This window comes from Gymnodraco acuticeps, unplaced genomic scaffold (assembly GCF_902827175.1).
Source record: "Gymnodraco acuticeps unplaced genomic scaffold, fGymAcu1.1, whole genome shotgun sequence".
Lineage (NCBI taxonomy): Eukaryota > Metazoa > Chordata > Actinopteri > Perciformes > Bathydraconidae > Gymnodraco > Gymnodraco acuticeps.
In genome coordinates this window covers 655,583-683,470 of record NW_022991040.1, presented here as the reverse complement: position 1 = coordinate 683,470, position 27,888 = coordinate 655,583, and the positions used below count along the sequence as shown (strand labels likewise).

The 27,888-nt window shown below is 39.6% G+C and overlaps 2 protein-coding genes across 6 annotated transcripts in view; one reads left to right on the top strand and one right to left on the bottom strand.

Moving 5' to 3' along the window:
- LOC117559809 overlaps nt 1-9,277 on the top strand; it is a 54,379-nt gene extending 45,102 nt beyond the window's left edge. Inside the window, 6 exon segments of the mRNA XM_034236496.1 lie at nt 7,403-7,502; nt 8,557-8,663; nt 8,768-8,858; nt 8,945-9,002; nt 9,004-9,077; nt 9,159-9,277. Coding sequence (XP_034092387.1) covers nt 7,403-7,502; nt 8,557-8,663; nt 8,768-8,858; nt 8,945-9,002; nt 9,004-9,077; nt 9,159-9,277 — 549 coding nt within the window.
- Nucleotides 9,278-22,244: 12,967 nt separating this feature from the next.
- Nucleotides 22,245-27,888, bottom strand: part of LOC117559811 (dipeptidyl aminopeptidase-like protein 6) — a 446,505-nt gene continuing 440,861 nt past the window's right edge. For 4 of the 5 annotated variants that reach the window (XM_034236499.1, XM_034236502.1, XM_034236498.1 and 1 more), the window contains 5 exons: nt 27,296-27,395; nt 26,075-26,133; nt 25,903-25,975; nt 25,721-25,794; nt 22,245-24,183 (listed from right to left, as the gene is read on the bottom strand). In XM_034236499.1, the coding sequence (XP_034092390.1) occupies nt 24,034-24,183; nt 25,721-25,794; nt 25,903-25,975; nt 26,075-26,133; nt 27,296-27,395 (456 nt within the window). In that variant the 3' untranslated portion in view covers nt 22,245-24,033. The remainder of the gene's footprint in view (nt 24,184-25,720; nt 25,795-25,902; nt 25,976-26,074; nt 26,134-27,295; nt 27,396-27,888) is intronic. The other variant, XM_034236500.1, reaches the window with a different exon arrangement.

The window sequence follows — 27,888 nt, the reverse complement described above, 5'->3', positions numbered from 1 at the left end:
AGTGCATACATACAATTATAGGCTAATTGATCAGAGGTGTGTAGTGGCAAGCAAGCATAGGCAAACTGTGTTTCACCTTGAGGTGAACTCGATAGGCTGGTCGTACGGACTACAGTCAACTGAGCTATTGTTTGGATAGAAAAGGCAGGGAAAAGTCTGTGGGCTCCGATCGGGGGGGCACAGCGCCACTAGAAACAAATAGCCTAGTGGTTGTCGCAAGAGGATAAGCTAGTTATCGCTCTTGGACGGCTTTCAGGCACCGATAAATCACTTGTACAAGGGTGGACGCGCGAGTAGGTGCTCCATTTCTATAATTCCCTACCCCCTCTGAAACCTCATAATTCGGACTAAATTGAGCTGGATGAGCTTTGCTCAGTGAGGCCACTCCACCCAGCCATATCAATACTCATATTGCCCGAGGCACGGGCCGAGGAGGTGGAGTTGCAGCAATCTTTGACTTAAGTTTACTTATCAATACTAAACCAAAATTAAATTATACCTCCTTTGAAAGTCTCGTTTTTAGTCTTACGCATCCGACCTAGAAAACTTTGCAGCCAATCGTATTTGTTACAATGTACCGTGCACCAGGTCCTTATTCAGAATTCTTATCTGAATTCTCTGAGTTTTTATCAACTTTGGTACTTAAAACAGATAAAGTAATTATCGTAGGTGACTTTAATATTCATGTTGACGATGATAAAAATAGCCTTACTGTTGCATTTAACTCTATATTAGATTCTGTTGGTTTTTGTCAGAGTGTAAATAAACCAACCCACTGCTATAATCACACTCTCGACCTTGTTCTGACTTATGGTATTGAAATTGAGCAACTATTAGTCGAACCGCATAATCCTGCTTTATCCGACCATTTCTTAGTAACTTTTGAAGTACTGTTACGAGACTACAAAGCATTAGTCAAAAGCTCCTGCAGCAGAAATCTGTTAGTGCTATAGCCAAATGTAAGGAAGAGATTCCACCAATACTTAACTCGATAGCATGTCTGCATGTAAGGGAGGAAACTTATACAAAATGTACACCACCCCAAATTGATCATGTTGTTGATAGTGCTACAGATGCGCTGCGAATACAATTAGACTCTGTTGCTCCTTTGAAAAAGATCCGGAGTCATGGATGATCCTGCGCTCCTCTGTCCTGGATCTTGAGTCGTGGCTGTGGTCCTGGATCATAGGTCCTGGATGGATATCCTCGTGGTTTCATCTTCCTATTATACACACATGCATTTCCAAACGTTTGGACTTCCTATGTTGCAAATGTATTATCTTTTCAATTTACACACGGCATATATTGCACGTCTGTCCGTCCTGGGAGAGGGATCCCTCCTCTGTTGCTCTCCCTGAGGTTTCTCCCATTTTTCCCTTTAAACTGTGGGTTTTCTTCGGAAGTTTTTCCTTGTACGATGTGAGGGTCTAAGGACAGAGGGTGTCGTATTGTCATACTGATATTTTGTACAAACTGTAAAGTCCACTGAGACAAATGTAACATTTGTGATATTGGGCTATATAAATAAACATTGATTGATTGATTGATTGATTGCTGTCGCACTGGTGTTTATTACGAGTTCATGTTTTGTTTGTCTGATTGTTTGTATGGTGGTCTATATTGGTTTGTCCTGCCGTCTTGTGTATGTTTTGTAACAACTAATAATGAATCAGTCCATAGACAGGGTAAAATGAACTAAACTTTAGTTATCTCACCAAAAGTAAATGACTTGAGAAAAATAAAAAGAGTGTTTTTATGTCCTGCCTCTGAGTGTGCAGGGAAAAATGTAAACAAGAAGCCCACTGTTCAAATTGAGCGCTAGGTGTAGGAAGAAAAGAAGATTATATTGCTTTAAGAATCCATTCTTAAATGGTATTGCTGAAATGTTAAGATATGTTAGTGACCTTGTATAAACCCTATGCCCGTCCTGCGCCCCGAGACCCTCAGAGACTTGCCTGAGGAGATCAGGGTTGCAAAATCTGTTTTTTTAGGTCAATGTTGTATTATTTGTTTCATTTATTCTTAATCTATGTATTGTATAGTAATAATGAATAAAAACGTAATGTATTGAACACATTCCGAAACAAAGCAGATAAGCAGAACAAGACTCAGACATAATACTAATTGTTGTTGAAACCTTTTGCGCTGTTGCAGCAAGATGGAAACTGTGTTAATTATTCTGTTCCAACTGGCCACTGGAATCGGAGAATTAATATAAGTTGAAGTTAAATTACAGTTTTAAAAATAGTTTAACATTCTTTATTAAACTGCTTCAAATTATTTCTCGTATCAACCAATTGGTCTCCAGAGATAATACTAAAATTAAAATAGTTGTTAAACTACTGACAAGTTTTCTGAAACCGAGCTTATGAACAACAGAGTAAAGGTCGCTGGTTAAGCCAGGATCAATATATTTGTTGACGTTTTTATTGTGTGCATAATAAATGTGTTAAATTAATTGAGCAATTCTTTAAAAGTATAATGTTGCAATTTCTTTAAAATAAGTAATCACAGTTAAAAAATAGATGTTGTTTTCCAAGGGCCTCTCTTTCACAGGCCCACACTTTGAATCATAACACTTCCAAGTCCTACAGAGATCAGTATCACTTTGTGTTGCAAGCCAAATCCAGGGGTTCTACTCGAGCCCAATTTTAAATACCATAAAGAAAAGTATTGAACCCAGCTCGAGCTAAATGTGAAATGTATTTAATTAATGTGCAAGTGTTTTGATTTATTAAAAATGTTCCAGTCTAGCTTCCTTCGAGTTTAGTATAAACAACAGATTGGTTCTCATAACATTCTCACTGCTGTGCTGTCCCAAATGTTTTAAACCTTGGGCAGACAAGCACACACACACACACACTTTGGATGAGTAATCACTTCATCCAAATTGTAAATTGTTGCCTTCTTTAAAGTTATTAGTAATTCAAGATTAATTATTAAATTAAATTAGGTACATAACAATAAACAAAATAACTTTGAATTGATCATTTTGTTCACAACATTATACCTTGTCCTCTAATCTCTACTAGAATAAGATAAGTGTGCATGTTTGGGTATTTTAACACTCCTGTAATGTACCTAATCTTGTTATCCTTTTCATTACAGAGCTGGGAAAATGGTGTATTGATTAGATTCTGACCCGTGCAAAGTCCAATTTTGACTGACTTTAGTTCTAATGTTAATTTGATTTCAACCCATAAGGAATTATTTAGATGAACTCAACATTTCACATGATGGATTAGTGATCCACATTTTTCCCACTAATTTGTTTATGATTAGGCCAATGGTAAAGAGAGACATTGATGACCTTGTGTCCCTTTTGTTGGTACGTGGTTCCATTCTGTCTATGACCTTGGACGATTTCACTAAGAATCACCCAGTTCTGACAGTCCGGCTGAGTGCAGTCACAGAGATGCTATGGCTGCTCTACATGAAATGACATTAATGGTCTGGTCCGAGAATGGACACCATTCCCTGCTTCCAGAGACAATGCCGCTCCTCAAACTGAACAATACTGTCTCACGTGGGCCACTCCCCCCACCAAGCCATGAACTGAAAGCTTGACATCTGCTTTGAACACCTGGAAGCCTCCCGGTCACACCAGCACCAACCCTTGGGTCAGTCAGATGGGACTAACGGCTTAACTTAGGGCATTTGGTTCAGAAATATGACTCTCGTTACCGCAGAGTGGGTTGTTTTTTTAAGGCTATTCATACTGCTATGCAGAGGATGCCTGTAGGTTAGCAAGCTGTTAAAAGCCCCTACTATTTTTAAAATAGGCCTAATGTCAGGGGCCTCTTAATGTCTAGTTCCACATGTATTCACATTATATGGACAATGTTTCCACCTGGTGAAACTGAAGGCTGCACGGTACTCAGGCTACAATACGACCATTCTGTTCTGCTCTAATGATTAAATTGATAGATTCTACATCAAAACAATTAGCTTTTATTGTTTCCAATGATAACGTCATTTTAAGAGAAGGAATGCAAACCTGTTTTCAAATGTAAGGTTTTGAATGTGTTTGACATTTGTCAGTAATAACACCCTCAGACACCCACTATAATTTATGCTATGCTTTCAGTAATAACTCAGATGTTAAGGGGGATGAAGCTTTTCCTCCCAAATCAGATATGCATTGTTTTTCAACAAAGGTATACAGTTCCTGCATAATATATGTTTCTCACAATTGTTTTTTTGTAAGCTGCACACAGGTGATACTGACTCTTCTCGATTAATAGATTATAAACTACACCATGCTTAAATAGACTCCTAAGTTATTATTTCATATGAGACATATGTAAGAAAAGGGAGGGAAGAGTCAATTATATTGAGTAATTGATTTTATATTGGAACATTTATTTCTCAAACCTATGTTTTATGGAAGAGGAAAATATTTCTGATAAACTAATCTTTTATCAAACGGTAAATGGTGAATTAATATAACATTTAGAATCATTGAGAAGGGGTGATATCCGCAGGGACTAGCTCACCTTTAAATTACAATAACATTTCTCTGCTTTGGACTGATGAGTATATGATTCTTGCATATTAAATGACTAACACAAACCTTACATTTATGCATGTGCATGTGTTAGGAAGGCTCCCAAATAATTCTGAGGGGCCTATCCTATTTTTGTATTTAAATGATAATGTGCTAATCCATTACTTTGAGTTGTCTGCACTCAGGAAAACATCCCTATCAAGTGTTAACCCAATAACTAGGACAGCTCTGAAGGCCAAGGGTCAGAGAGAGAGGGTCACACTCTCCGGCTGCAGAGGACACCCCATCTACGGGCAAGGAGGCACGAGGTCGTTCGAGATGAGAGGATTCTAATCTTCAACTATCTGAGGAGATGGGATGCTTCTTCACCTTTCTGCGCGGTGGGCTCAGGCAGACAACCCTGCGGGACGAGCGAGGACTTCAGAGGCTTCATACCAGGTTCCTTGTTTCTTGGAGGATCAGATGTCTTCCTAACCTCTCCCATCACGGGGGGAGACCTGGATGCGCCACTTGGAATACGCAGTTTTGTCTGGCACTGCTCTCAAGCAGATAGCAGAAGGAATGCAGGCGGATGAGCCTCCGTTTCACTGGGGGATCAACTACAGTGCTCACTGAATGAGCCACACAAAAGCAGAGCAATTGGGGGGTTTAAATATGGCGCTCTGAGGAAGAGTTTGAGCCAATCAGCACCTCCGTGCTAATCTACAGTCTGGCTAAATGGCTAAATATTTAGCCATTGTGCACCTGTGTTTTATGTGTGTTCATTATTATGCTTTTGACAAAAAATGATCAAACCACTGATGAGAGATGATTTTTCCTATTATGATTGGCTGTATCAATCATTGTGATTGAATGTTTCAATCTTATTCCACTTTGTGATATAATTGATGGAAGGTGAGACCACACTCGAATCTGGAGACGCCTATTGAGTTAATTATTGACTAATGTTTTTAGGTTATCATAAATGATAAAAAGAGAGGACTGTTATGGAAATAATTATCATAGACGCCAAGATGTGACATACAGGACAAACCTTGATGTCTGTTTACCTTCTTTAAGGACACAGGCTGCTTAGCCAATAATGTTATTGTTCCCATTCTGTGACCGGTCAATACTGGGTCACAGATGGTCTGTGTTGTGGGTACACTGGGACACTTCCTTCTCTGTATTTGTGGACTCCAAGGTGAAATCTTCGAGGTCATAAGTGTCCGACGCAAGTAGCTCAGTGTTCCCACACTGTTTAGGCTATCTTCTCAAATATGTTGTTTACTCTCTGCGAAACCAGTTAGATGGGCTGGCAAGAGAGAGGCTCTCCAGAATTGACGTGGCAACTCTACCGTGAAGTCAGAACCTCTGACTCTTGGACTTGTGATGTGAATCCTCCGGCCGTAACTCCAAATAAACCATCATGTGTTTTACATCAAAGCTACTGCTCCTACCGTGTCTCCTTCCTGAGTCGGTGACTCCCACTGCATAGCTACACAGAAGTTTCCTCTACAATAACTACAATCCGAAAAAACAGGGGAAGCCTGGCTTCCCTTGGCCTCCGGGAGTAAACGCCACTGCCTCCAAGGTGCGCAATACATTATTGCGCAATCTATGCCTGTGTGAGTGCGCGCCTGCACGTGCGCGCGTGCAGGCGCAGGCATGCATTAGTTTTAAAGACCCCCATAGAGCTCAGTTTATAACTCGAACCCTGGTTACGGATGACTGCATGTCAATAAATTCCAGTGTACATTTCCCCTCGTCGGTGGAGGGGACCACTTCCTTTGCTCTGGTTGATACGCCCCCCTCTATTGCAACAGTGAAGGGGTCTCTGGCAAAGGCAAAGCCCATCACCTCTGTGGGCAGAGCAAGTCCAAACCGGCAAAGTTCTCTTTCAACCTCGCAATGAAATCTGTCATCACATCCGTAATTTGTGTTGGGGATGTGATGTCTTTGCGGAGCGTCGGAAAATGCAGCATCCGACCCGTACTCAAATCGGTCGCGAAAAGGTCCAGCTTGACTTGGAATGCGCGCATCTGCTCCACAAGATAAATGACTGTTTTGTCTTTGTTTACGCTTCAGAGTTGAGATAGACATGTTTTAGAGTTGCTATCATAGGACCACCGTTAGCACCAGTGACGTGCGGTGAGGTTCATGGCTGGTGAGGCACTGACTCTTTCAGAGTCATTTGCCATTTTGTGAGGAGTACCGCGAAAATGAACAATGGATTTATCAACCTTTTTATTTTCCCCTCATGAACTTTTTCTCGGGACAAAATAGACTCTTGATTAGTAAACGTTTACTATGTGTAAATGTTATTTATGTGTAAACGTTATTTTGGTGTGTATAAGTAAGGTTACATGTGTAGATGCATGAGATAATCCTTTATTTGTCCCACAACGGAGACATTTAATTTATTTATATGTGTGCCTGCCATTTGTGGGGAGTGCTATGTAGTAATGGGGAGTGTGTGTGTGTGTGTGTGTGTGTGTGTGTGTGTGTGGGGAACTTCGTAATAATTATTGTCCCACAATTTGTATTTGTTTTACAGAGAGGTTTCACAGCTGCTTGGGCCTAGCGGCCCACAGATGACATTTATCCAGGAGCCTCCAGCTGTGCCTGCCACCATGTTGAGATCTACCGTGGATCAAGGGCCTTCACCATCAAGGACTAGCGGACCAGCATCACGACAGCTGCCTCCATCTCTGCCTGCGACGAGGTCAAGATACACCTCAGCTCCACCACAGCCACAGCCATCATCAACCCGGACAGCAAAGAGGTCATGTAGAGCACACTACCTCCCACACAGCCACCAGCTGCCCATGCACCATCACCCCCACCTGCACAGCAGCCAGCTCCACTGTCTTGGAAGACAGGCGAAGACCCTGACACTGCTCCCCCTGTCTCCAGGTTTCAACCTGCTCGCACACCCGGGCCACAGCTCAGCTCAACAGTATCAAACAAACAAACCCCAACACAAACAAGCGGGCTGCACAGGAGATGGGAAAGGGTAAAACCTACAAATGGACTGACTTGACTGTAGAGGATTTCTATAAATACATGGGGCTGCTGAAACTGGACAATGTATTGGACTACTGGAGGAAGGATCATTTTGTCAGTGTATAATGAATAGTTGGTTGAAGGAAAAAAAGTTCTGATGTTCAATATTGTAAATAGTGAGATTTTGCAGTTATATTTATATACATTATTGGTATTATAATAAATTGTTGGTTGAAAAAAAAAGTTCTAATGCTCAATTCTTTTTTTTTTACACATCACATGAACCTTGTTATGTAATATGAAGTCATTATTCAGTCCTGATATATCTCAGTCCCTGCTGTGGTGAAAGTAGAGTGATTGACAGCTGTTTTACTCAGAATTCGAATTTATAAAATTTCATTTTAGACATGAATAACACATTTATATACAGTGTAATTCAAATATTTCACTACTTTTGTAATCCTAAGACTTTGGTAACCAAATCTAAAACACCAAAACAATTCGATCACATGAGTAAATTTGTGTTTTCACAAGAGTTTTGAAGATTTTCCGAAAATCGGATGGCACATTTTAAGCTTTTGAGCTACTTATCTCATCAAACAGTGCTCTAAGGTGAGTAATTTGCATATATAGAGACAATACTAGAGATTGTCCTGAACATTTTGATATGTAACACATGGGTGCCATGTTAGAAGAAATACATTTAAAAGGTGATTTAAGAAAACATCTAAAAATCGAGAAAATACCCTTAGACTCCAGAGTTAATGAGTTATCAGAACATAACAGTTAGATTGGCAATGTTCTGAAGTGGTTAAAGATAATTGTTTGCTTTGTGTAGTGTTAATATTAAGTTATTTTGTGGTTTAGCAATATAATATTAACATATATTTGCTATTGCTATTTACTATCAATTACAGTATGTTAACACATTTTCATGCTAAAGTTGTAGCAGAGGTATCATTGTTTACAGGAAAACAATGGAGCTTCTTTACATTAACGCTTTAAATATCTTATGAAGTGTGTTTTGTATTAGTAATAATCATAATATTATGATCCATTTTCAGAAATCAAAGACAGTAGGATGTTTAAAGACTTCCCAGCTGAACTCATTAAAGATCTGGCCACTGAGGCTCTGACAGAAAACTCTCACAAGTGGAGTTTGGCAGTGTTGGTATGGTTTCCCCCCATTTATTCTCATAACATAGAAAGCACGGAAATAAAATGCTGGCTTTTGTTTACTTGAGTGCATTGTAAGTAACCTTGTTTTTTTTCCAGACTCATAACTCAAATGAGGAGCTGAACATGTTTTACAAAGTTCTATCCACAAATACGGATGGAAAAGTGGAGTTTGTATCAACTGTAGAAGGTAGTTACAATGCAGATTCACTTGAATGATTTACAGCAAATAACCCCAGTTATTTAAGTACTTTTTCTTCCCTTTCAACTTTGCAGCATACGATTACCCAATTTATGGGACACAGTGGCATCCAGAGAAAAATGAATTTGAATGGACAAGGCCTTATATTCCACACTCCATCAGCAATCAAGACCACCTTCTACCTGGCACAATTCTTTGTCAGTGAAGGTATGAGCATATTATCTTTCTGGTTCCTTAATGACATAGTCAGTAGCTGCATTATGTTAATCTTGTTTTCTCTCCTTATAGCCAGGAAGAACTTTCACAAATTTGAATCTGAGGACGAAGAGAGCAAAGCATTGATACACAACTACAATCCTGTTTTCACTGGGCCCAAAAGTGGCTTCGAGCAAATCTATTTTTTCTGATTTTTTACTCTCGATATATAACATTGCAATATATTTATGCTAATGGAGGGTAGGATCATGCTTTGTGGATGCTGTAGCTGGTTTTACAGATGAGTAATTAAATGGCAGACATTACAAAAAGGGGCCTTTTATATAATCTTTTAATAACTTTATGACGTTGACTTTCTATTTTTTGGTAAGATGTACTATTATCTCCAAATGATGTTGTAATTTACTCCTTTTACGCTACAGTACCAGTCTGACAGAAAGACAGCTACCTACCTAATAGCAATAATTAAACTGTGCTGAAAAGAGAGTAAATGCTGGACTCACATTTGACGAATCACTGGAAACATGCCTTCAAATTAATGTTGATGTTGCTGTCTGTCTGCTACACCTGTAAATAGGAAATTGTTGGAAACATTTTGTAGTGTCCCGTCAAATATGTTAAGTTTTGTCATGTTTGTGATTGTCATGTTCATGTTAGTTTAGTTTATGTTCCATTTCCTGTTTTATTTTGTATTCACCATAGCCTCATCTCAATACCCCTCCTCGACTCCTCCTTTCCCTCACTCGCGTCCCTTCCTTGCGTCTTAGCTCCGCCTCCGTAAGATGCGAGCGAGAGACACGAGGAGGAGACGCGAGGACAGAGGAGTCCTCAGGTATTAATTGGGATGTCCTCGTTCACTCAAACGTCACTTTAAACGACGTCTGTTAATGATGACATGTGCACAGCTGTATCCCCTCTCATCGGGCTCAACTGAATAACCCCTTTGAACCGGCCCATTTGTTATTAAATATTTATTTAAATGAATGAATCTTTCTCTTGTTAGTCAAGGAATTCAATGTATGATGGTTGGTCCTGCTATTGTGTTCCGTTTTGGTGTAAAATGTAGCCTACATTTAAATAAAAAATATAATTATAGTAATGTGAAAGCCTTTACTCTGAAAATGTGTGTCCTGTAGATCCCCACATTCACCACAAACCCACATTCGGGACTGTGAATTTTAAATAATTGAACTGTATATCTTAACACAAAACAATACAAATAATTGTTATTTATCAAGATCTAGCCATTTATGAAATAGCTTTCTTAATAGCTATGTTTTAGCAGTGGCGAGCCGTCAGGGCCCTCTAGGCCATCTTTGAGCGCCTAAGATATTCAAAAAAATAATATTTGAAAACATTAAAAAAAAAAAATTTAAATATTTTTTTTTATATTTTTTTTTTTTGTTACATTTTTCATTAGTTTTACCAAAATAACTTGATTTAATTGTATTTAAAATAACATTTCAAAATAAATAAATCCTTCGAATCTGCCTGTTCAGTTTCTGTTAAAATGTGAAGGGTTAAATGCCGTCTCTGCGAGTTACTGTGAAGAATGGAGAGCTTGTTGGTCCCTCTCTACATTCACAGAGGGCCCACTATAGTAACTCAATTGCCCCTTTCACACCAGCGCTTTTCCAGCTCCTACTCGGAGCTGGAGCCTGAAAAGCGCCGGTTTTTCCTGTTCACACCGCAGCGGCGCCGGCTCTTAGCTCCGGAATCCGGTTCACTTCCAGCTCCAAAAAATGGTCGGTCTAGAGGCAAAAGCTTCGGAGCTAAGAGGTGGCGTCGCTTACGTCTCTCTTACGTCGAGGCGTGCAGGAAACTAAACCCACCTCCCCTGAACATGGGTCGACTGTCATGCCTGCCTACAAGCAGTAGTGCTTATAAACACACTTTATAAAGTCAGGCAACACTAACCAGGCTTCGTGTGATTCTGTTTATTTGTACCTTACTTTGACCATCCGTTCACTGTTATGATCATTGTGGAGAGAGGCAGACGTTTTGTTTTGTATTATAGCAGCTATTGGATGGAATCAATACATGGGCTGCACAGGTTGTCGTGTCCGACTATCACAAGTAGAATCATAATAAAAATACGCCGGTAAAATGTGCCTGTAGAAAACGGTTTATGCCACAAGTATAGCAAGTAGTCAGTTTAGCTTCGGTTTCTATGCTAACATCACTAATTTTATACCAGAGAAACTTTCATAACAGCGTTGTGATACCAAACAGCGTCAATTCAGACTGACACACATTCACTTAGGCTAAGGGTAACTGGGGATATGTATCAGCTGCTTGTGTGAGTCGGACAGTGAATACTTTAGAGCGGCCGTTGCAGTGTGAGCTAACCGTGAGCTAACGGAGGAGAATAAACTCCCGTGGAAGAGCAGCCAACACTGCAGCGGTCGGTAAATGCTGCAGAAACACATTAATAAACAATGAACCACGGCACTCTGGAGCAAAGTATAAGGTTGGAGAAGTCGCTATTCAATTTATTCTGGCTTCGTGTGATTAAAAGCAACACGATCATCGACCCGACGCAGTTCCCCGTTGTTGTGAGCGCCGTAATGCCGTTGGGGAGCAAATCAGCGATGTAAACGGTGACGTCATGACGCAGCAGCGGCAGCACCAGTCGGGTGCTGGGCGGTGTGAACAGAGCGGGAGCAGAAAAGGGAAACCGGAGCTGAACCAGAACAGCTCTAGCTCGGAGCTAGAAAGGGAAAAGCGCTGGTGTGAAATCATATCTTTCCTCTAAATGGGCGGGCTTTATTTTCGCGGACTTTATGACAAGTTCCGCCCGCTGTGAGGTCTATGCAAGTGGTGCAGTGACGCGTCCTAAAACCCGGAAGTAAGCTTCGCTCGGATTCCCTCTACAGAAAGCAGTGGGGTTTCTCCATAGGATTTTGGAAAATAGCTTGAAATAAGGTCTGTGGAAAACGAACCTGTTAGATAAATGCACGTTTTGTTCAGCCGGATAATATCCACATGTCTACCCTACTTTTATTATTTTTGAATCATAAATCTAATCGATAGATTTATGATCGATAGATTTATAATTAGCATTAGTTCATGATGGCTCACTTCAGTGATAGTGATGACATCGTTGCGAAATTATTAACAGAGTCATTTTCAAGATTGAGTTACAATGATAAACTGGAGTGGCAAAGGATCAGCTGAATGACCCGCAAGTGCTTCATTCAAAAGGACAGGAGGATGGACTTTGTGTTTAAGTGATTTGATCATCAAAGGTAGGCCTAAGTCATTTTCAATGTGGGCCGCCGTGCCGACTTAATTCATTTGTAATTGTTACTTGGCTGTGGGTGCCCTGTCATGATAGGTGTTTATATAAATTCTGTTGTTTTGTGTGGTATTGGGTCACTGTCATTGATGCGTTTTGCACCCCGGGCCGCTGTTTTGATATTCCGCTGAAGTATACGCTGTGACGTAATATCTCTTCTTTTTTTTCGAGGGAGGGGGGGTCAGAGGGCCTAGGTATAAAAGTCACGGCTCGCCACTGTGTTTGAACATTTTAAAGTAAAATGCTTCAATCTGGTGCACTTTAAGCAGAATTACTAGAGACTAGATCTAAGGGGTACAACTCTAAACACCCATATGAAAAAGATCGGTTTACATTTTAATAATTAAATAAGTATGTGAACATAACCAATAACCTACCATAGCCAATAATAAATACATGTAACGTATTTTATTTTTGTTGTTCATTCATATCTTATTTTACTATTTTATTAATGCATATTTTTTTATCTCTCCAGTTTAAAACGATATGTCTGGTTTACTGTCCTATAGTATACATTGGAATGAGTTCAAACCTGTTTTATCCCAATAATTATAAAGGAGTGCCTTGGAAATATGTGTTTACATAAATTGTGATCAAACCGTTTGAGACCCACTGAGATAACTTAGACTAAAGTGAACTATCTAAACCAGTGGTTCTCAAACTTTTTCTGTCAGGCCCCCCCTTTGGAGAAAAAAAAAAGTCGGGCCCCCCCAACACAGATAGTCAGGCTCAGTGGCGGCGCCAGAGATTTATTTTGAAGGTGCTGTGGGGTAGCTTGACGTTTCATAGAGGGTGCTCAAACATTTAGGGTTTCCCATTAATGTACCGGTCGCTACAGTGGAACGTTCTACTGCAACAATCCCCACGCACATACACAGTGCGACTGTTACAATGAAGGCTCGATAATCAGCTCACGGCATATAGGTGTAAGCAGGGGTCAAGTGCTATTTTTACAGGTGGTGTGTGGACCTCACATAAATATTAAATATTGAAGTTAAATGCATCAATCTGGTGCACTTTGAGAGCAAAATGAAGAGATCTATGGATACCTCTCTCAACACCCATATGAAACAGATTTACTTTTTCTTTATGGATATTTTACAAATCACCCTTTTAAACTTTATTATTTTTTTACTGTCATATAGTATTCCATACCTGTTTTTCATTTATTCTCTTATTTTTGTATAACTATAATGATCATATAAACGTGTGCCTCGGAAATAATTGTTTACATTAATGGTGACCAAAACATTTGAGACCCACTGAGATAACACTGCAGAGTCCTTTAGTTCACTGAGCCTCTCAGTCTGACAGGAGAGGACTCTCCTCCACTTTGTTGTTGAAAAAACTCATTATATCTGTTAGCGTAGCTCGCTAGCACCAGAAGCTAACAACAACGATCTCCAGTACCGGTGCACTCTCTCTCTCTTGTGCGCACACAAAATGGCTCGTTACACACACACACACACACACACACACACACACACACACACACACACACACACACACACACACACACACACACACACACACACACACACACACACACACACACACACACACACACACACACACACACACACACACACACACACACACACACACACACACACACACACACACACACACAGAGCCAAGCTTTAATGAAACACAGAGACCCAGACGTAATAGTACTGCATCATATTATTTTCGAATCAATAATTTTAAAAATTCTGATTTTTTTTTTTTAATCTTTTTTATTTTTAGAACCATTTTTCCTCCTGGTCTCTCGCGCCCCCCCTGGCATGCCTCTGCGCCCCCCAGGGGGGGCGCGCCCCCCACTTTGAGAACCACTGATCTAAACACTCAGAGTCCTTTACCTCACCGAGCTGTAGTTATCAGCCTCAGTCTGACTGGAGAGGACTCTCCTCCACATCATTGTAGAAACATCTTCTTCCGTTAGAGCAGCTAGCACCAGATGCTAATAACAACAGCGCTGGTACCGGTGCACCGTCCCTTTCTCACTCATATGTGTATATATATATGTGTATATATATATACACACACATATATATACATATACATATGTACATATACACACATATATACATATACACATATATACATATATACATATGTATATATATACATATATACACGTATATATACATACATATATATACATATACATATATATATACACAGTGCAATAATTATTTCATGCTAAATGAAGCTCTGTTGCTTGGATATCACTAGATCCTGTTACAGCGTAATATAAAAGTACCTAATGATTGATTTGTAAATTAGCATAATTACTAGCTAGCCGCTAGCTGCTAACTGCCGCCTCGTTAATATCAAATCCATCATAATAACAATCCAGTACCATGCTGTCATGAACGTGCGGTGCTGTTACGTGTACGCAAATTGACGTGCTTGATGTGAACGAGCATTTTGGGGGGCATGGTTAAAGTTGTGCATGCGCTATGAGCGCACATACGGGTACTTCTCAGGCATGCCGGGTAATCTGTGACATTTCGCTCTCTCAAAAGTTGGGCCATTTTATCATCATGCGCCAATGAGCAACTCTCATAGGAATGAATGAGGCCCCGCCTCCCACGCTGTATCCAGTTCTTATTATACATCCATGGTAGAGACCGGTCTCAAGTGTCACTACCCGATCTGTCCCCCTGCCCGATCTGTACTGCGCATGTGCGAGATGGTCCGCCATATTGGACAACTCCGGACGGCAACCCAAGTAGGACCCTTGACACAGTGGCTTTTGGCAAAGCTGAAAAATAAAACTCGAGAGAGATGAGTTATTGTTATTACAACGTGACTTCACTATTACTATTATTTAACAACTCTTTTTATTGGGTTATTTTACTTGGAGTTAAGTACATTGTCAGAATAAGTGAGAAATGAATTTAACTTCTGTTAGACAGCCATATGCCATACATTTTTGCATACATTCACAGTAAATATGTATTCAGTATGATAGCTGTCTAACATAAGTTAAATTCCGGAGTTGTCCAATATGGCGGACCATCTCGCACACGCGCAGTACAGATCGGGCAGGGGGACAGATCAATAGTGACATCAAGCATGGATGTATAGAGTGGCGAAGTCCCTCTCCTTCCGGTGGTCCTCCATGGGACCTTATTTCGAAAAAATTATGTATTGAAGTCAATAGAGAGAGAAAGATTATCTTTCGATCCCGTTTGAATTGTGCCACGAATTACACATATGATCTTTGTCAATTTAAAAGATAATTCAAGTCAAAAAAATAATAATGTGTCGTAAAACTGTGAAGTAACACATTTGTTTGTGTGAAACGCTCAATGAACTGGTCTCGCAGAGCAACACACGTCACCAAGATGGCCGTCACTACTGTCTTGTCAACAAAACGATTGACTACTCTCACTATCACCACAATGAAACACGTCCAGAAGAATGTCATGCAAAGCTGCCTGCCTGCCTTCCTTTGATTCTCTCTGAACTGCCTGGTCTTTTTAATGTTTAATGTCAACCATTTGTGCAGATAGCATGAAGTAGAAAAGATCGGCGATCGCCGATGCTAGCGTTAGCATTTCTCCCCCGGGCTTAAATTGTGTATTATAGAATGATCACACTGGTGACAGTACTCTTCAAAGGGTTCACGGAATATGACTACTACTCTTACTGTTTAACATTTTGGGCTACTTAATGTTACTTCATATTAAGGCTAATAAAAATGACAAGGCTGTAATGTTAACTAACGTGCTAACTACTAGCTAGGTAGCTAACTTGAACCAGCCACTCCCAGAGCTAGAAATTAACTTTTTTCCTCAGTGTCCCACAACTGTCCCGAATTCTACTTTGTATTGTCCCGGATATAACCAGCAGTGTCCCAAATTTAAATGTGTATCGTCGCCCCCCCAATTATGCAGAATACATATAATTTGATACTTTGTTGTCACTTAATCATCACACCATAGACCATCTGGTCCACCATGTACGTTTAAAATACTTATTCTTTTAAACATATGAATATTAGTCTGATCTGTTGCCTCTCCTAGAGTAGAAGGGAAGATAGTTGTTTTAAGACATATTTTTCTATTGTTTCTCAATATCCAGACTAATTTATCATTGTCATGTCAACATTGAAGAATTCTGATTTGTATTTTTCAATTCAATATGGTATGGCTGTATGGTCTCTGTGTTTTATGATCGGAACCCTCTATCTGGCAATAAAAGTGGTATGAATGATAATAAAAAAACAGAAGTTCCATAATACCGTTTAATAAATGTATCTGTTTTCAGTTCTAATTCAAAGTTATCCTCACAAGTCAGTAGTACTATAGGAATATAAATTGATCTTCTATTTTCATTCATGAATGTCAATCATCTTGCTCTCACTCATTCACTCGACACTTTCCATCTGATGAAGGCAAATGCCTTCCCAGATGTAAAAAAGTAGAAAACATTACATTCAGTTATAACTGCCAAAACAAACGTTATTTACACTAGTATGGCCCCTGTTAAAAATGTTTGTAATGTTATCTACTGTAAGTTGGTCGAACGAATGCCTCCTGATCCGGAAGCTGACCGAGCAGACCCGAGCAGCTGTCCAGAGGAGCCGAGCGCATCCGCAAAGCACACAAAATGGCGACGTCAGAGTTCCCGTTAGCCTGCAAATCTAAATCTCTTCGGTCAAAAATAATTTCCCTTTAGTGCAATACCGCTTCAGTTGCGCCACTTATGTGACAGACAAGAAGAGTATGTGACAGACAAGAATAGTCAATTATAATGTTTAACACTTAATGTGGAGAAATAGATGTCCTGTATGGGTTGATTGTGCGTTGATCTGTTGGTAATGCCTCGGGGTTCCGGTGGGCATGTAAACAAATGCATAATGCTGCGCTATTCTTTCACACACACATACGGGTTTTGGGCCGAGGGCGACACCGTACTTCCGGTATCCACCATTTCACACGAGGTGCAAGCAGAATATCATAGTCTATTGCCTTAATCAATATCTAGTCAACTCTAAAATACCACATATATGCATTGGCATGATAATATTATTGTGACAAGTGGGGTATTCACCTGGTGTTTCTAGAAGATAGACTTAGATGATGCCAAAATCGGCCGAAGGCCACTTTCGAGAGTCGTTTTTCCATACATCTGCAGGCAGTCTGTAAGGGCAATCGGACAACCCACACAGCTCTAGTTTACGCTGGTAACGACCTAGAGCACACCCCTCAAGTCCAGAGATGTAATTCGAAGACATGCAGCGATTTCTTCAGTCGTTAATTCAGAAAAAAAACCTAGTGCGCTCTGCCTGGCTACATTACCTAGCTGTTTATATTAGCACCTCCAGGATATTAGCACCTCCAGGAAAATGGCGTATTTCTATATAGATATATGGCGCGCGTTGCATTGTGGGTAGCTCGTGACGTCACTGTGTGTGAAATAATACTTTGCGGCCTCACCCGGTTGCATAGCGACGCTTATTGTTTAGGTGTCTTTTAATAAGCAGGTAGTCCTATCATTAGCTAGAAATAGCTGGATCTGATCGATATGGACATAAACGCGAGTGAAGTCTAATCTGACGGGAGAGAGAGATCAGCTGCTGCTGACGAGTCGAGACTCGACACGCAGCTCTGCATAATCACATGCAGCGGTGAGCGGACAAACCACACACTTCAGGTTAGAATATCACACGTAGCTATTTTAATTACCTCTCACTACCTAAACTAGTCATAGATATGTTTAGTTTTACAGTCGGGTCACTCATTAATGGATCCGCGAGCAGCATGATACTGGCATAATAGATTGCCCGATCGGGCAACCAGCAGGTGAGGCTTCATTGCCCGAGTTAAATACTAGATGGCCCCGGGCCATCGGGCAGTCGTTAATGTCGAGCCCTGTGATTGACAAACTAAAATTACCTTGCGACCCCTTTTCTAATCGTCACCCAATCTGACTGACGTTCTTGACCCAAAAAAACTAAAACACTAAAAAAAGATGAAAAGCTAAATGCCTTACGTTTTTGCAGCTAAAGATTCTAGCCTGGTCACTGACTGGCTGACAAAGAAAATACAAAAATGATCGGCTACACCTCTTATTCTGATCAACTGTATTTCACATCATTTTCACAAACTTCAAAAGAACATGACACCGCATTTTAGGACGTTTGTATACATTGTAAGGCACACTTCAGTTGCTAGCGTTAGTTAGCGCTAGCTAACATTGACACTTAAGCAGTGGCGAGCCGTGACTTTTATACCTAGGCCCTCTGACCCCCCTCCCTCGAAAAAAAAGAAGAGATATTACGTCACAGCGTATACTTCAGCGGAATATCAAAACAGCGGCCCGGGGTGCAAAACGCATCAATGACAGTGACCCAATACCACACAAAACAACACAATTTATATAAACACCTATCATGACAGGGCACCCACAGCCAAGTAACAATTACAAATGAATTAAGTCGGCAAGGCGGCCCACATTGAAAATGACTTAGGCCTACCTTTGATGATCAAATCACTTAAACACAAAGTCCATCCTCCTGTCCTTTTGGATGAAGCACTTGCGGGTCATGCAGCTGATCCTTTGCCACTCCAGTTTATCATTGTAACTCAATCTTGAAAATGACTCGGTTAATAATTTCGCAACGATGTCATCACTATCACTGAAGTGAGCCATCATGAACTAATGCTAATTATAAATCTATCGATCATAAATCTATCGATTAGATTTATGATTCAAAAATAATAAAAGTAGGGTAGACATGTGGATATTATCCGGCTGAACAAAACGTGCATTTATCTAACAGGTTCGTTTTCCACAGACCTTATTTCAAGCTATTTTCCAAAATCTTATGGAGAAATCCCACTGCTTTCTGTCAAGGGAATCCGAGCGAAGCTTACTTCCGGGTTTTAGGACGCGTCACTGCACCACTTGCATAGACCTCACAGCGGGCGGACCTTGTCATAAAGTCCGCGAAAATAAAGCCCGCCCATTTAGAGGGAAGATATGATTGGTCAATTGTACTGTCATTTGACATTAACTCTCTCATTGAGTTATTATGGTGGGCCCTCTGTGAATGTAGAGAGGGACCAACATTCGTCACAGTAACTCACAGAGACGGCATTTAACCCTTCACATTCTAACAGAAACTGAACAGGCAGATTCGAAGGATTTATTTATTTGGAAATGTTATTTTAAATACAATTAAATCAAGTTATTTTGGTAAAACTAATGAAAAATGTAACAACAAATATATATAAAAAGAATATTTAATTTTTTTTTTTTTTATGTTTTCAAATATTATTTTTTAGAATATCTTAGGCCCTCACAGAGGGCCCTGACGGCTCGCCACTGCACTTAAGACAACTAACTTACCACAGTGGAAGACGATGCATCATGACCAGGACTTGGGATGTTTTCGTTTCGGGAGTCGGCAGAATTGGGGCTTGCATCAGGGGGCTGTTTATTCAACCACCTCAGCATTTATTTCTTCTTTTTTTAACTGTCGTGACCGTTGCATTGGCGCAAGTCTAGCAGCAGTCAGCAGCAGAGTGGATGACGTAGAATGCATTCTATGATTTGACAGCCCAATGACTTTGCAAATAACACCCATTTTGAAGTTTACTTTTAATTTTTTTTTCACTGTCCCGAAATAGTCCCAGACAAAATAGATTTGTGTCCCAGTAGGAATTGTTATGGTCCCCGGGACATCGTTAATTGCGAGCCCTGGCCACTCCTGGTCCTTTCATCAGACGGGAAGCGAAAGAACGAGCAAGACCCATTGCTGGTATGATAACAACCTGGTACTAAGCACACAGGCATCTTGTTAAAGTTATCTTATCTTAGCCAGCGCCATATAGATATATTATATATATAGGAATTACCTGGATTTCTGCATAAGTTGGTCATAAAATGTGTTCTGATCTTCATCTAAGTCACAACAATAGACAAACACAGTCTGCTTAAACTAATACCACACAAACAATTATATGTTTTCATGTTTTTATTGAACACACCATGTAAACATTCACAGTGCAGGGTGGAAAAAGTATGTGAACCCCTAGGCTAAAGACTTCTTCAAGAGCTAATTGGAGTCAAGAGTCAGCCAACCTGGAGTCCAATCAATGAGACGAGATTGGAGGTGTTGGTTAAAGCTGCCCTGCCCTATAAAAAATACACACCAGTTTTGAATTTGCTATTCTTAAGAAGCATTGCCAGATGTGAACCATGCCTCGCACAAAAGAGCTCTCAGAAGACCTACGATTAAGAATCGTTGACTTGCATAAAGCTGGAAAGGGTTACAAAAGTATCTCTAAAAGCCTTGATGTTCATCAGTCAGACAAATTGTCTATAAATGGAGAAAGTTCAGCACTGTTGCTACTCTCCCTAGGAGTGGCCGTCCTGTAAAGATGAATGCAAGAGCACAGCGCAGAATGCTCAATGAGGTGAAGAAGAATCCTAGAGAGCTAGAGACTTAAAGAAATCTCTGGCACATGCTAACATCTCTGTTGACGAATCTACGATACGTAAAACACTGAACAAGAATGGAGTTCATGGGAGGACACCACGGAGGAAGCCACTGCTGTCCAGAAAAAACATTGCTGCACGTTTGAAGTTTGCAAAAGAGCACCTGGATGTTCCACAGCACTACTGGCAAAATATTCTGTGGACAGATGAAACCAAAGTTGAGTTGTTTAGAAGGAACACACAACGCTATGTGTGGAGAATCCAAAAGGTTCACATACTTTTTCTTGCAACTGTATATGGCGCTGATCTTAGCTATCTCTTAGTGGAGGAAAACAATTGTGACATCACTTATGGGATTTGTAGTCTTTCTCGTTGCGTATTTTTCATAGTCTTATATTTCTACAGTTTTACGACAAACTGTGACTTTTTTGACATGGAAATTATTTTTTAAGATTGACAAACATCATATGTGAAATTCATGGCACAATTCAAACGGGATCGAAAGATACGTTTTCTCTCTCCATTGACTTCAATACATTATTTTTCCGAAATAAGGTCCCATGGACCGGAAGTAGATGGGCGTGACTTCGCCACTCTATTGAGCTATTGGGACGTCCTTCAAAATGGCGTGTCTTGATCGATTTCCGGGTCAAGTCCCGGAGGAGGGGAAGAGAGGAGTCGAGGAGGGGTATTGAGATGAGGCTCATGTCTCATTCCAGGTCCCGTTATTTCCTGCCTTGGTTATTTTTCCCGCCATCGTCAGCATCCGCCCTGATTGTTTCCACCTGTGCCAACCATGGATGTATAATGGTGCCAACTTACCTCATGTATATATTGTCCTGTCTCCCCTTGTTAGTTGTCGGTTCATATTGTTCGTTCGTTCCATGAAGCCAGATCCAAGCCATCATTTAAAGGACTCAGTGTTTTGCCTTTTATCCTCCTTGTGAGCGCTTTACTTTTGACAGTTTGTTATATCCTCTGGAAGAGTGATTTTGTTTTTGCAAAGTAAAGATTATTTTCTTCAAACCTTTTTTGTCTCTGGGTTGTGCATTTGAGTCCTCATACTATTGAGTCAAGATTCCTAACACATTTTAATAACTTTATACATCGATACTGTATATGTAAATGTTGTGTTCTTCGTTCGTTCAAAGAAAATCACCACAGCTTTAAAATTCACATTGAAACAGATGAGCCAAAAACATTTAAGGCTGATAAAATATCAATTTTTTTATTCTAACATGTACCTTCATGCCACAATCTCCTCCTATGCTTTGGATAACAAAGTTGAGCTTCTTGAAAATGTCAACAACTGGTGAGAAAGGTCCTAATGCCATTGGAAATAAGGTCCACTTTCAGCTCAATTCAAGGACAGCAACAGGAGAACAGAAATTCATAGACAAATGTAACTTCCAAAATGCTTTATGCACAATAACACTCAGGTAATATTGTTTATTTTCTCTTTTTAGAATAAAATTATATTTGAATAACATTTACACATCAAGCTGACGAGACTGGGATCTCAATCACAATGCCACTGAAAATGTAATTTATGAAATCCAGTGAAGAACCTTCAAAATGTCAAAATGACTATCTGGAACAGAGCTATCATGGATAGGGCTGGCTGCAAATAAAATCTTTACATGCACTGGAACGTAACACAAATGGAATTCAAATTAAAAAAAATATTGTACTTCAGAATGTATCAGTTCGTAAGCCCTGTTTTCTGCATTAGACCATTTTACCCCAATATATAATTATAACATTGCTCAGGCTTGCCATCAACCTTGAAATATGTATATTCTGTACTCATGTAAACCTAGGGTAAATGAGAAAGCACTTTCAATAAAAACACAGCTGTTTCTGTACTGGTTAATACATTTCCTTCATCAACCATTCCCAAACATCTTATAAGCAATGATGCATGCAGATTCTGTACATTTTGGCATGAGACCATTGGGAATATTTCTAGAGAATGGTTAATATTTTGTATGTGAAACTTTAAAATTCCTTCAGTATGTCAATCACAAATTACGCCTAGCTAACATTAAGAAGTATCAATTTCATTCATATGCATTTAATATAACAGCTGCTATTTTGGGAATAATACATATTCACTATCTTCATGAGAGTTAGATGAAAAGATAAATACCACTTTTATTTATGTCCCATAAAATGACAGCTTGTAGTTTTTACACTTTTGGTTAAGTGAACAACTGAAAAGAGTGTCAGAGGAGCGATTTTTCAATTTTTTCACAAGCTAGTCTCTGTTTTCACTTGCTATTAGTCGTAACGCTTCATGATTGAATAAGAGTGGACACATTTTCTCTTCCAACTCTCGAGAAGAAGTTAATAGGTTTACTTCCCAAAAACACACCATTCCTAAAAAAAACAACCTATATTTCATAGATTACGTCCCACTTATGAATGTTTTCTGACAAAGTAAGGCACAGTGACTTAAACAAGTTGATGCTTCTGTTTTTGAAAAAAAACATTTGATAAAACTGCAAAACAGTGTTAAACATTGCCAGCATCACTGAAAAACATAAAATAGAGGGTACGAGATGAAAAACAGGGCAAACATGAATACCAAATGAAATATATCTCTAATATCCGAGTGAATGTTTGTGTGCTATTTTACAAACTGTAATAACAATAGACACATCCACAGTCCAACATGATAGTTCTTGACAACTTTAAAATAGTAACATTTCCTGTATGGCGACAATTCCAGACACTCTGAGAACTGTTAACCAGTGTTCTTCACCTGGCGTCTGATTTTTAATAATATACAAGCCCACAAGTTATGTGCTATAAGGTGTCCCTTGTCCTCACAGCTTGAAAGTCTGTGTGAAAGCTGATGCTCCGTCTTCTTTGCTTTTAAGGAGCTAGTCCAACCTGCTGTAAAGTTTAATCAATCAGTACATTTTATTTTGTTGTTGGCTCTCTCAAGGGCCATTTGGATTTCAAGATGAAAGGATGGATGTGGGACTATATCCGTCATCTGCTGTAGCGGCAGTCTCAGGTTCAGAATGCGGACACAGGGTGTCCAAATACTAATCAATTAGGTGAGAACAGACAAGAGTTGCATATTGTGGACAATTGTATTCCAGTGTTGTGCTTGGGCACAGGGACAGGATGGAGGTAAGGTAGCATGGATAGTAAGGATTAGGGCCACATGAGCCTCAGGCAAAGCTAGCCCTCATCTTCGCTCTCCTCTTCCAGGGCCTCCTCGAACACTCGTTCTGGTAGCCTGAAGCATTCCTCGAAGAAGTTCACCAGGGACTGGCTGAGGTGCTGCTGTGTTGCCTCACTGTGAATGAAGTGGCCTTCATCAGGGTAGATCTGAGAAATAAAGAAAAGGTGAGCGAGACAAGCTGTGAAAAGTGAAAGCTTTTTACATAATTGTCGGTCACAGACAAATCAGTGACTACAAGAACAGCTATTGCACATAATTATATTTTATATGGTTAGGTATATTTCATATTTGTATCCAAGAAAAGTTTGCGATTTATATAAAACAATCTTGACGGGACAATTGAGGGTCTTCCACGGACACTTTGATCCAAATACGTTTGCAGATTTACTGGAGAAATTTTAAACTGTGAAACTGATGGCAAAAAGATGGAAGGAGAGAGAAACAGTGAGAAATAGTGAACAAAAAAGGGACATTTTACCTCCTACATACATAGTATGAATAGATATAAAGGGCTCATTTGAAAAAAGATAATAGGCCATTACCCCCACAAAAAAAACGTCTGTATCTAATACAGGCTATAATAATATAAGCAATATAATGAAGATTATTCTCACAAGTAACAAACGTGTACAGTACTACAAAATCACTTTAAAAATCGAAGACTGTATAGGTTTAAATATATGTGTACAGTATCTTTTAAACTGATTCCGTTTTCAATAGGTCATGCAGATACTAGTGAATGGTTTCACATATTGTATTATGTGTGTTATTGCTCAAGACTTTGCAATCAGGTTCTTTAAAAAAGGTCCAATTTAAATTAAGTTATTTTTGTATTATTATTATTCTGCAATTTAATGCATTTGGTTTAAGGGTGACAAATAACGTTATTTGATTCATCTTGTGCGTTTTGTCCACCTGTGTCCAACTCGTCATGATTCCAAGTTCATTAGTGACAGTTTCTCATTATGTTCCTTCCTTCCTACGATTGACTTCATGCAGTCAGTGTAAATGAATATTAATAATGGTCGTTTAATTTACTATTTATAGGCGTTTCATTAAGCCTGCAAAAGGTGCGCCATATTTCGAGTTCAGAATGATTTATCAAGGGAAACCGGTATAGGATGTGTGTGCACTGTTATACATCTGAATATTTTCAGGCACTTCAGGGTTTCATCCAAATGCAAACTTTTCACGTAAATCCTGCAACGGCACTACATTTTAGGGACCCAAACCAGCTTGCAGAAATATTCAAATTAACAATTTTTAAAATAGGCAAAACAAACCACATTTATATTGAATTAAAAAAACTACACGTTTTGTCAAATATTGTGTGGGATCAGCAAAAAAGTACTTTTGATTATCCATAGAAACCATTTGCATTGAGATATCATGAATAGAAAGGTGATACAGATGCTGTGCGCTCTGTAACCCCTCTATCAGTCCAAAATCAGCTCGTTATAAATTGATTAGTCCTGGTGTTAATGCAGGATGCCTAAAAAGGTCTGATGATCTCATGACGTGGAATGAAGGCATTGGGAGGGATTGGGAGGGATACTCCTCAGACTGCTAGGGATCCCACTGTGATCAAAGAACTCCCAGTGGTTGGCAAATAACTGAACCAGGAAGAGAAATTGTCATCAGCAGGAGTTAAAATTACAGAGGGATACACGTAACACCACATACCTGTAACGTATAGTTGGCCTTTTCATTTATGAGCTGGCTGATGAATTTTGCTGTATGTTGGAAATGAACCTTTTCTGGAAAAAATATAATGATATATATGACAACATTTCAGGGATTTTTTTGCTTCATGTAATGTTGAAAACTAGAAAATAGATATATGGTTTTGAACATCTTTGTCCTACCATCAGCCGTTGGATGAATTATAAGAAACTTCTTATCCATGAACTGAGATGCTTTGTGTGCTAAATTTGCCATCTGAGGAGTAATGAGACACACAGCAAGAAATAAGATTAAACGAAATACAACAATAATTATGACGGAATTTGAAACATCAGAATTAAAATGAAATCTTACTGTGTATGCCCTCGGATCAGGTTTAGGCAGCCCAAGATATCTCTCGGAAAATGCAGATGCTACAGGGTTACAATTACCAAAGAGTATCACAACATCATATAAATAACACATTTCGACAAGTAATTTGTCTTTTCTTTGGCCATTTAAAAAAAAGGTAAGTACACTTTTCCATTTTTTATTAATTCAAATATATCACCCTTTAGATATTATTTAGTCTCCAAGCAGTTGTGGACTGTCTTAATTTGCATTCCAATTTTACAAATTGCATGCCATTCACCCCTCTGGCAAACAGAGAAATCCAATGTATAGGAAATCAGTCACACTAGAGGCTTCTCAATTCTTAAATTTCCCCTCCTTGACTCCCCTCTTCGACTCCTATCCTCTTCGACTTAGTCCCGCCCACAGGAGATGCGAGCGGAGGACTGAGGAGGGGAACCGAGGAGAGAGGAGGGGAAGCAGCAGGCAGTTAGAGAAATGAGAACTCGGCTGTGTCTCAATTCAGGGGTTGTATCCTTCGAAGGGTGCATTCGTAGACCGCATACGTCACTTCCGCCGAAAGAAGGCTGTCCCAATTTTTTTAAAAAGACGAGACTCCTCTGAATGCGGCCCACGAATGCAGCCTACTTTTCCCCAATTTGAAGGATACATCTGATGTACACTCCGTGGCCTACCATATCCCATGGTGCAATGCGCGCAGGGAAGAGGGAGTTTTTTTTCAAATGAAATGGCTTCCAGTATTCCCGGGAGAGACAGCAAGCGCATCCTCGGTGTGCATTTAGAGAAATGAGATGTCCTTCAAAATGGCACGCTGAAATTAATTTCCGGGTCACTCCCAGAAGACCGAGGAGTCGAGGAGGGGACTTTTGAGTATTGAGAAGCCTCTACTGTGCTACCCACTTCTTCCTTAATTTGCAGTGTCTCTCATTTTCCGTCACATTCAACACACACTATTATACTTTTCACACATTTAATTCCTTTGTTAGCTTAGGTGAGGTTGCTGTTGTTAACTTGGCACATTATGATTGAGCTCCTTTTTCACATACACGTACAAAGCCACTGAAAAAACTCCCAGCTGCATATCTCAAAGTGCTAGATTATATATATATATATATATATATATATATATATATGTTCTTTTACTTTCTGACAACACTGCCTAGATGAATATGCAGAGATAGCTTTTTGAAAGTAAAACAAAAGTCTGCCACAAAAACAGCTTACCGTATAATTCAAAGTCTGTAATGGGTGAGAGGACAGCAGCACACTTTACAGGGGATTCATCGCCCCGGACCAAACGGCTGGTCACAAAGCCTCCATATACCTAAGGTACAATACACATGCATGTTATTGCCTGCGGAGGAATGTACTGAGTGCACTCAATTCAATATTTGAAATGCTTGTACTTAAATGTAATGTAACTTTGTACTTCACTTATAAATACAGCTTTAGTTACTTTTCCTTTTATAAATGTGTCCTACCCTCCCTGTAGAGTGAAAACCACACAATTCTAAAGTTGATTTTGAATGTTTGCAATATACCAAAGGATACATTTTTCCTTTATGGGTTTAGAAAAAATATTCTACTGTATTATAACTATTTAACACTAGAACCGTACATTTTAACCGCAGCTGTTTCTTGATTGTATGTAATTTTTTTTCAATAAAATATAGTAGTCTCCCAGTCCGTGACTTTTCCTGAAAGTCTGTTATGTACAGTAGCACCATATGTTGTTAAAAATTGTCAATATCAAGTCGGATTGAAAAAATTGCCAAATAAGCGCAGCGGGTAATATTTACCTTATAGAAAATGCAGTG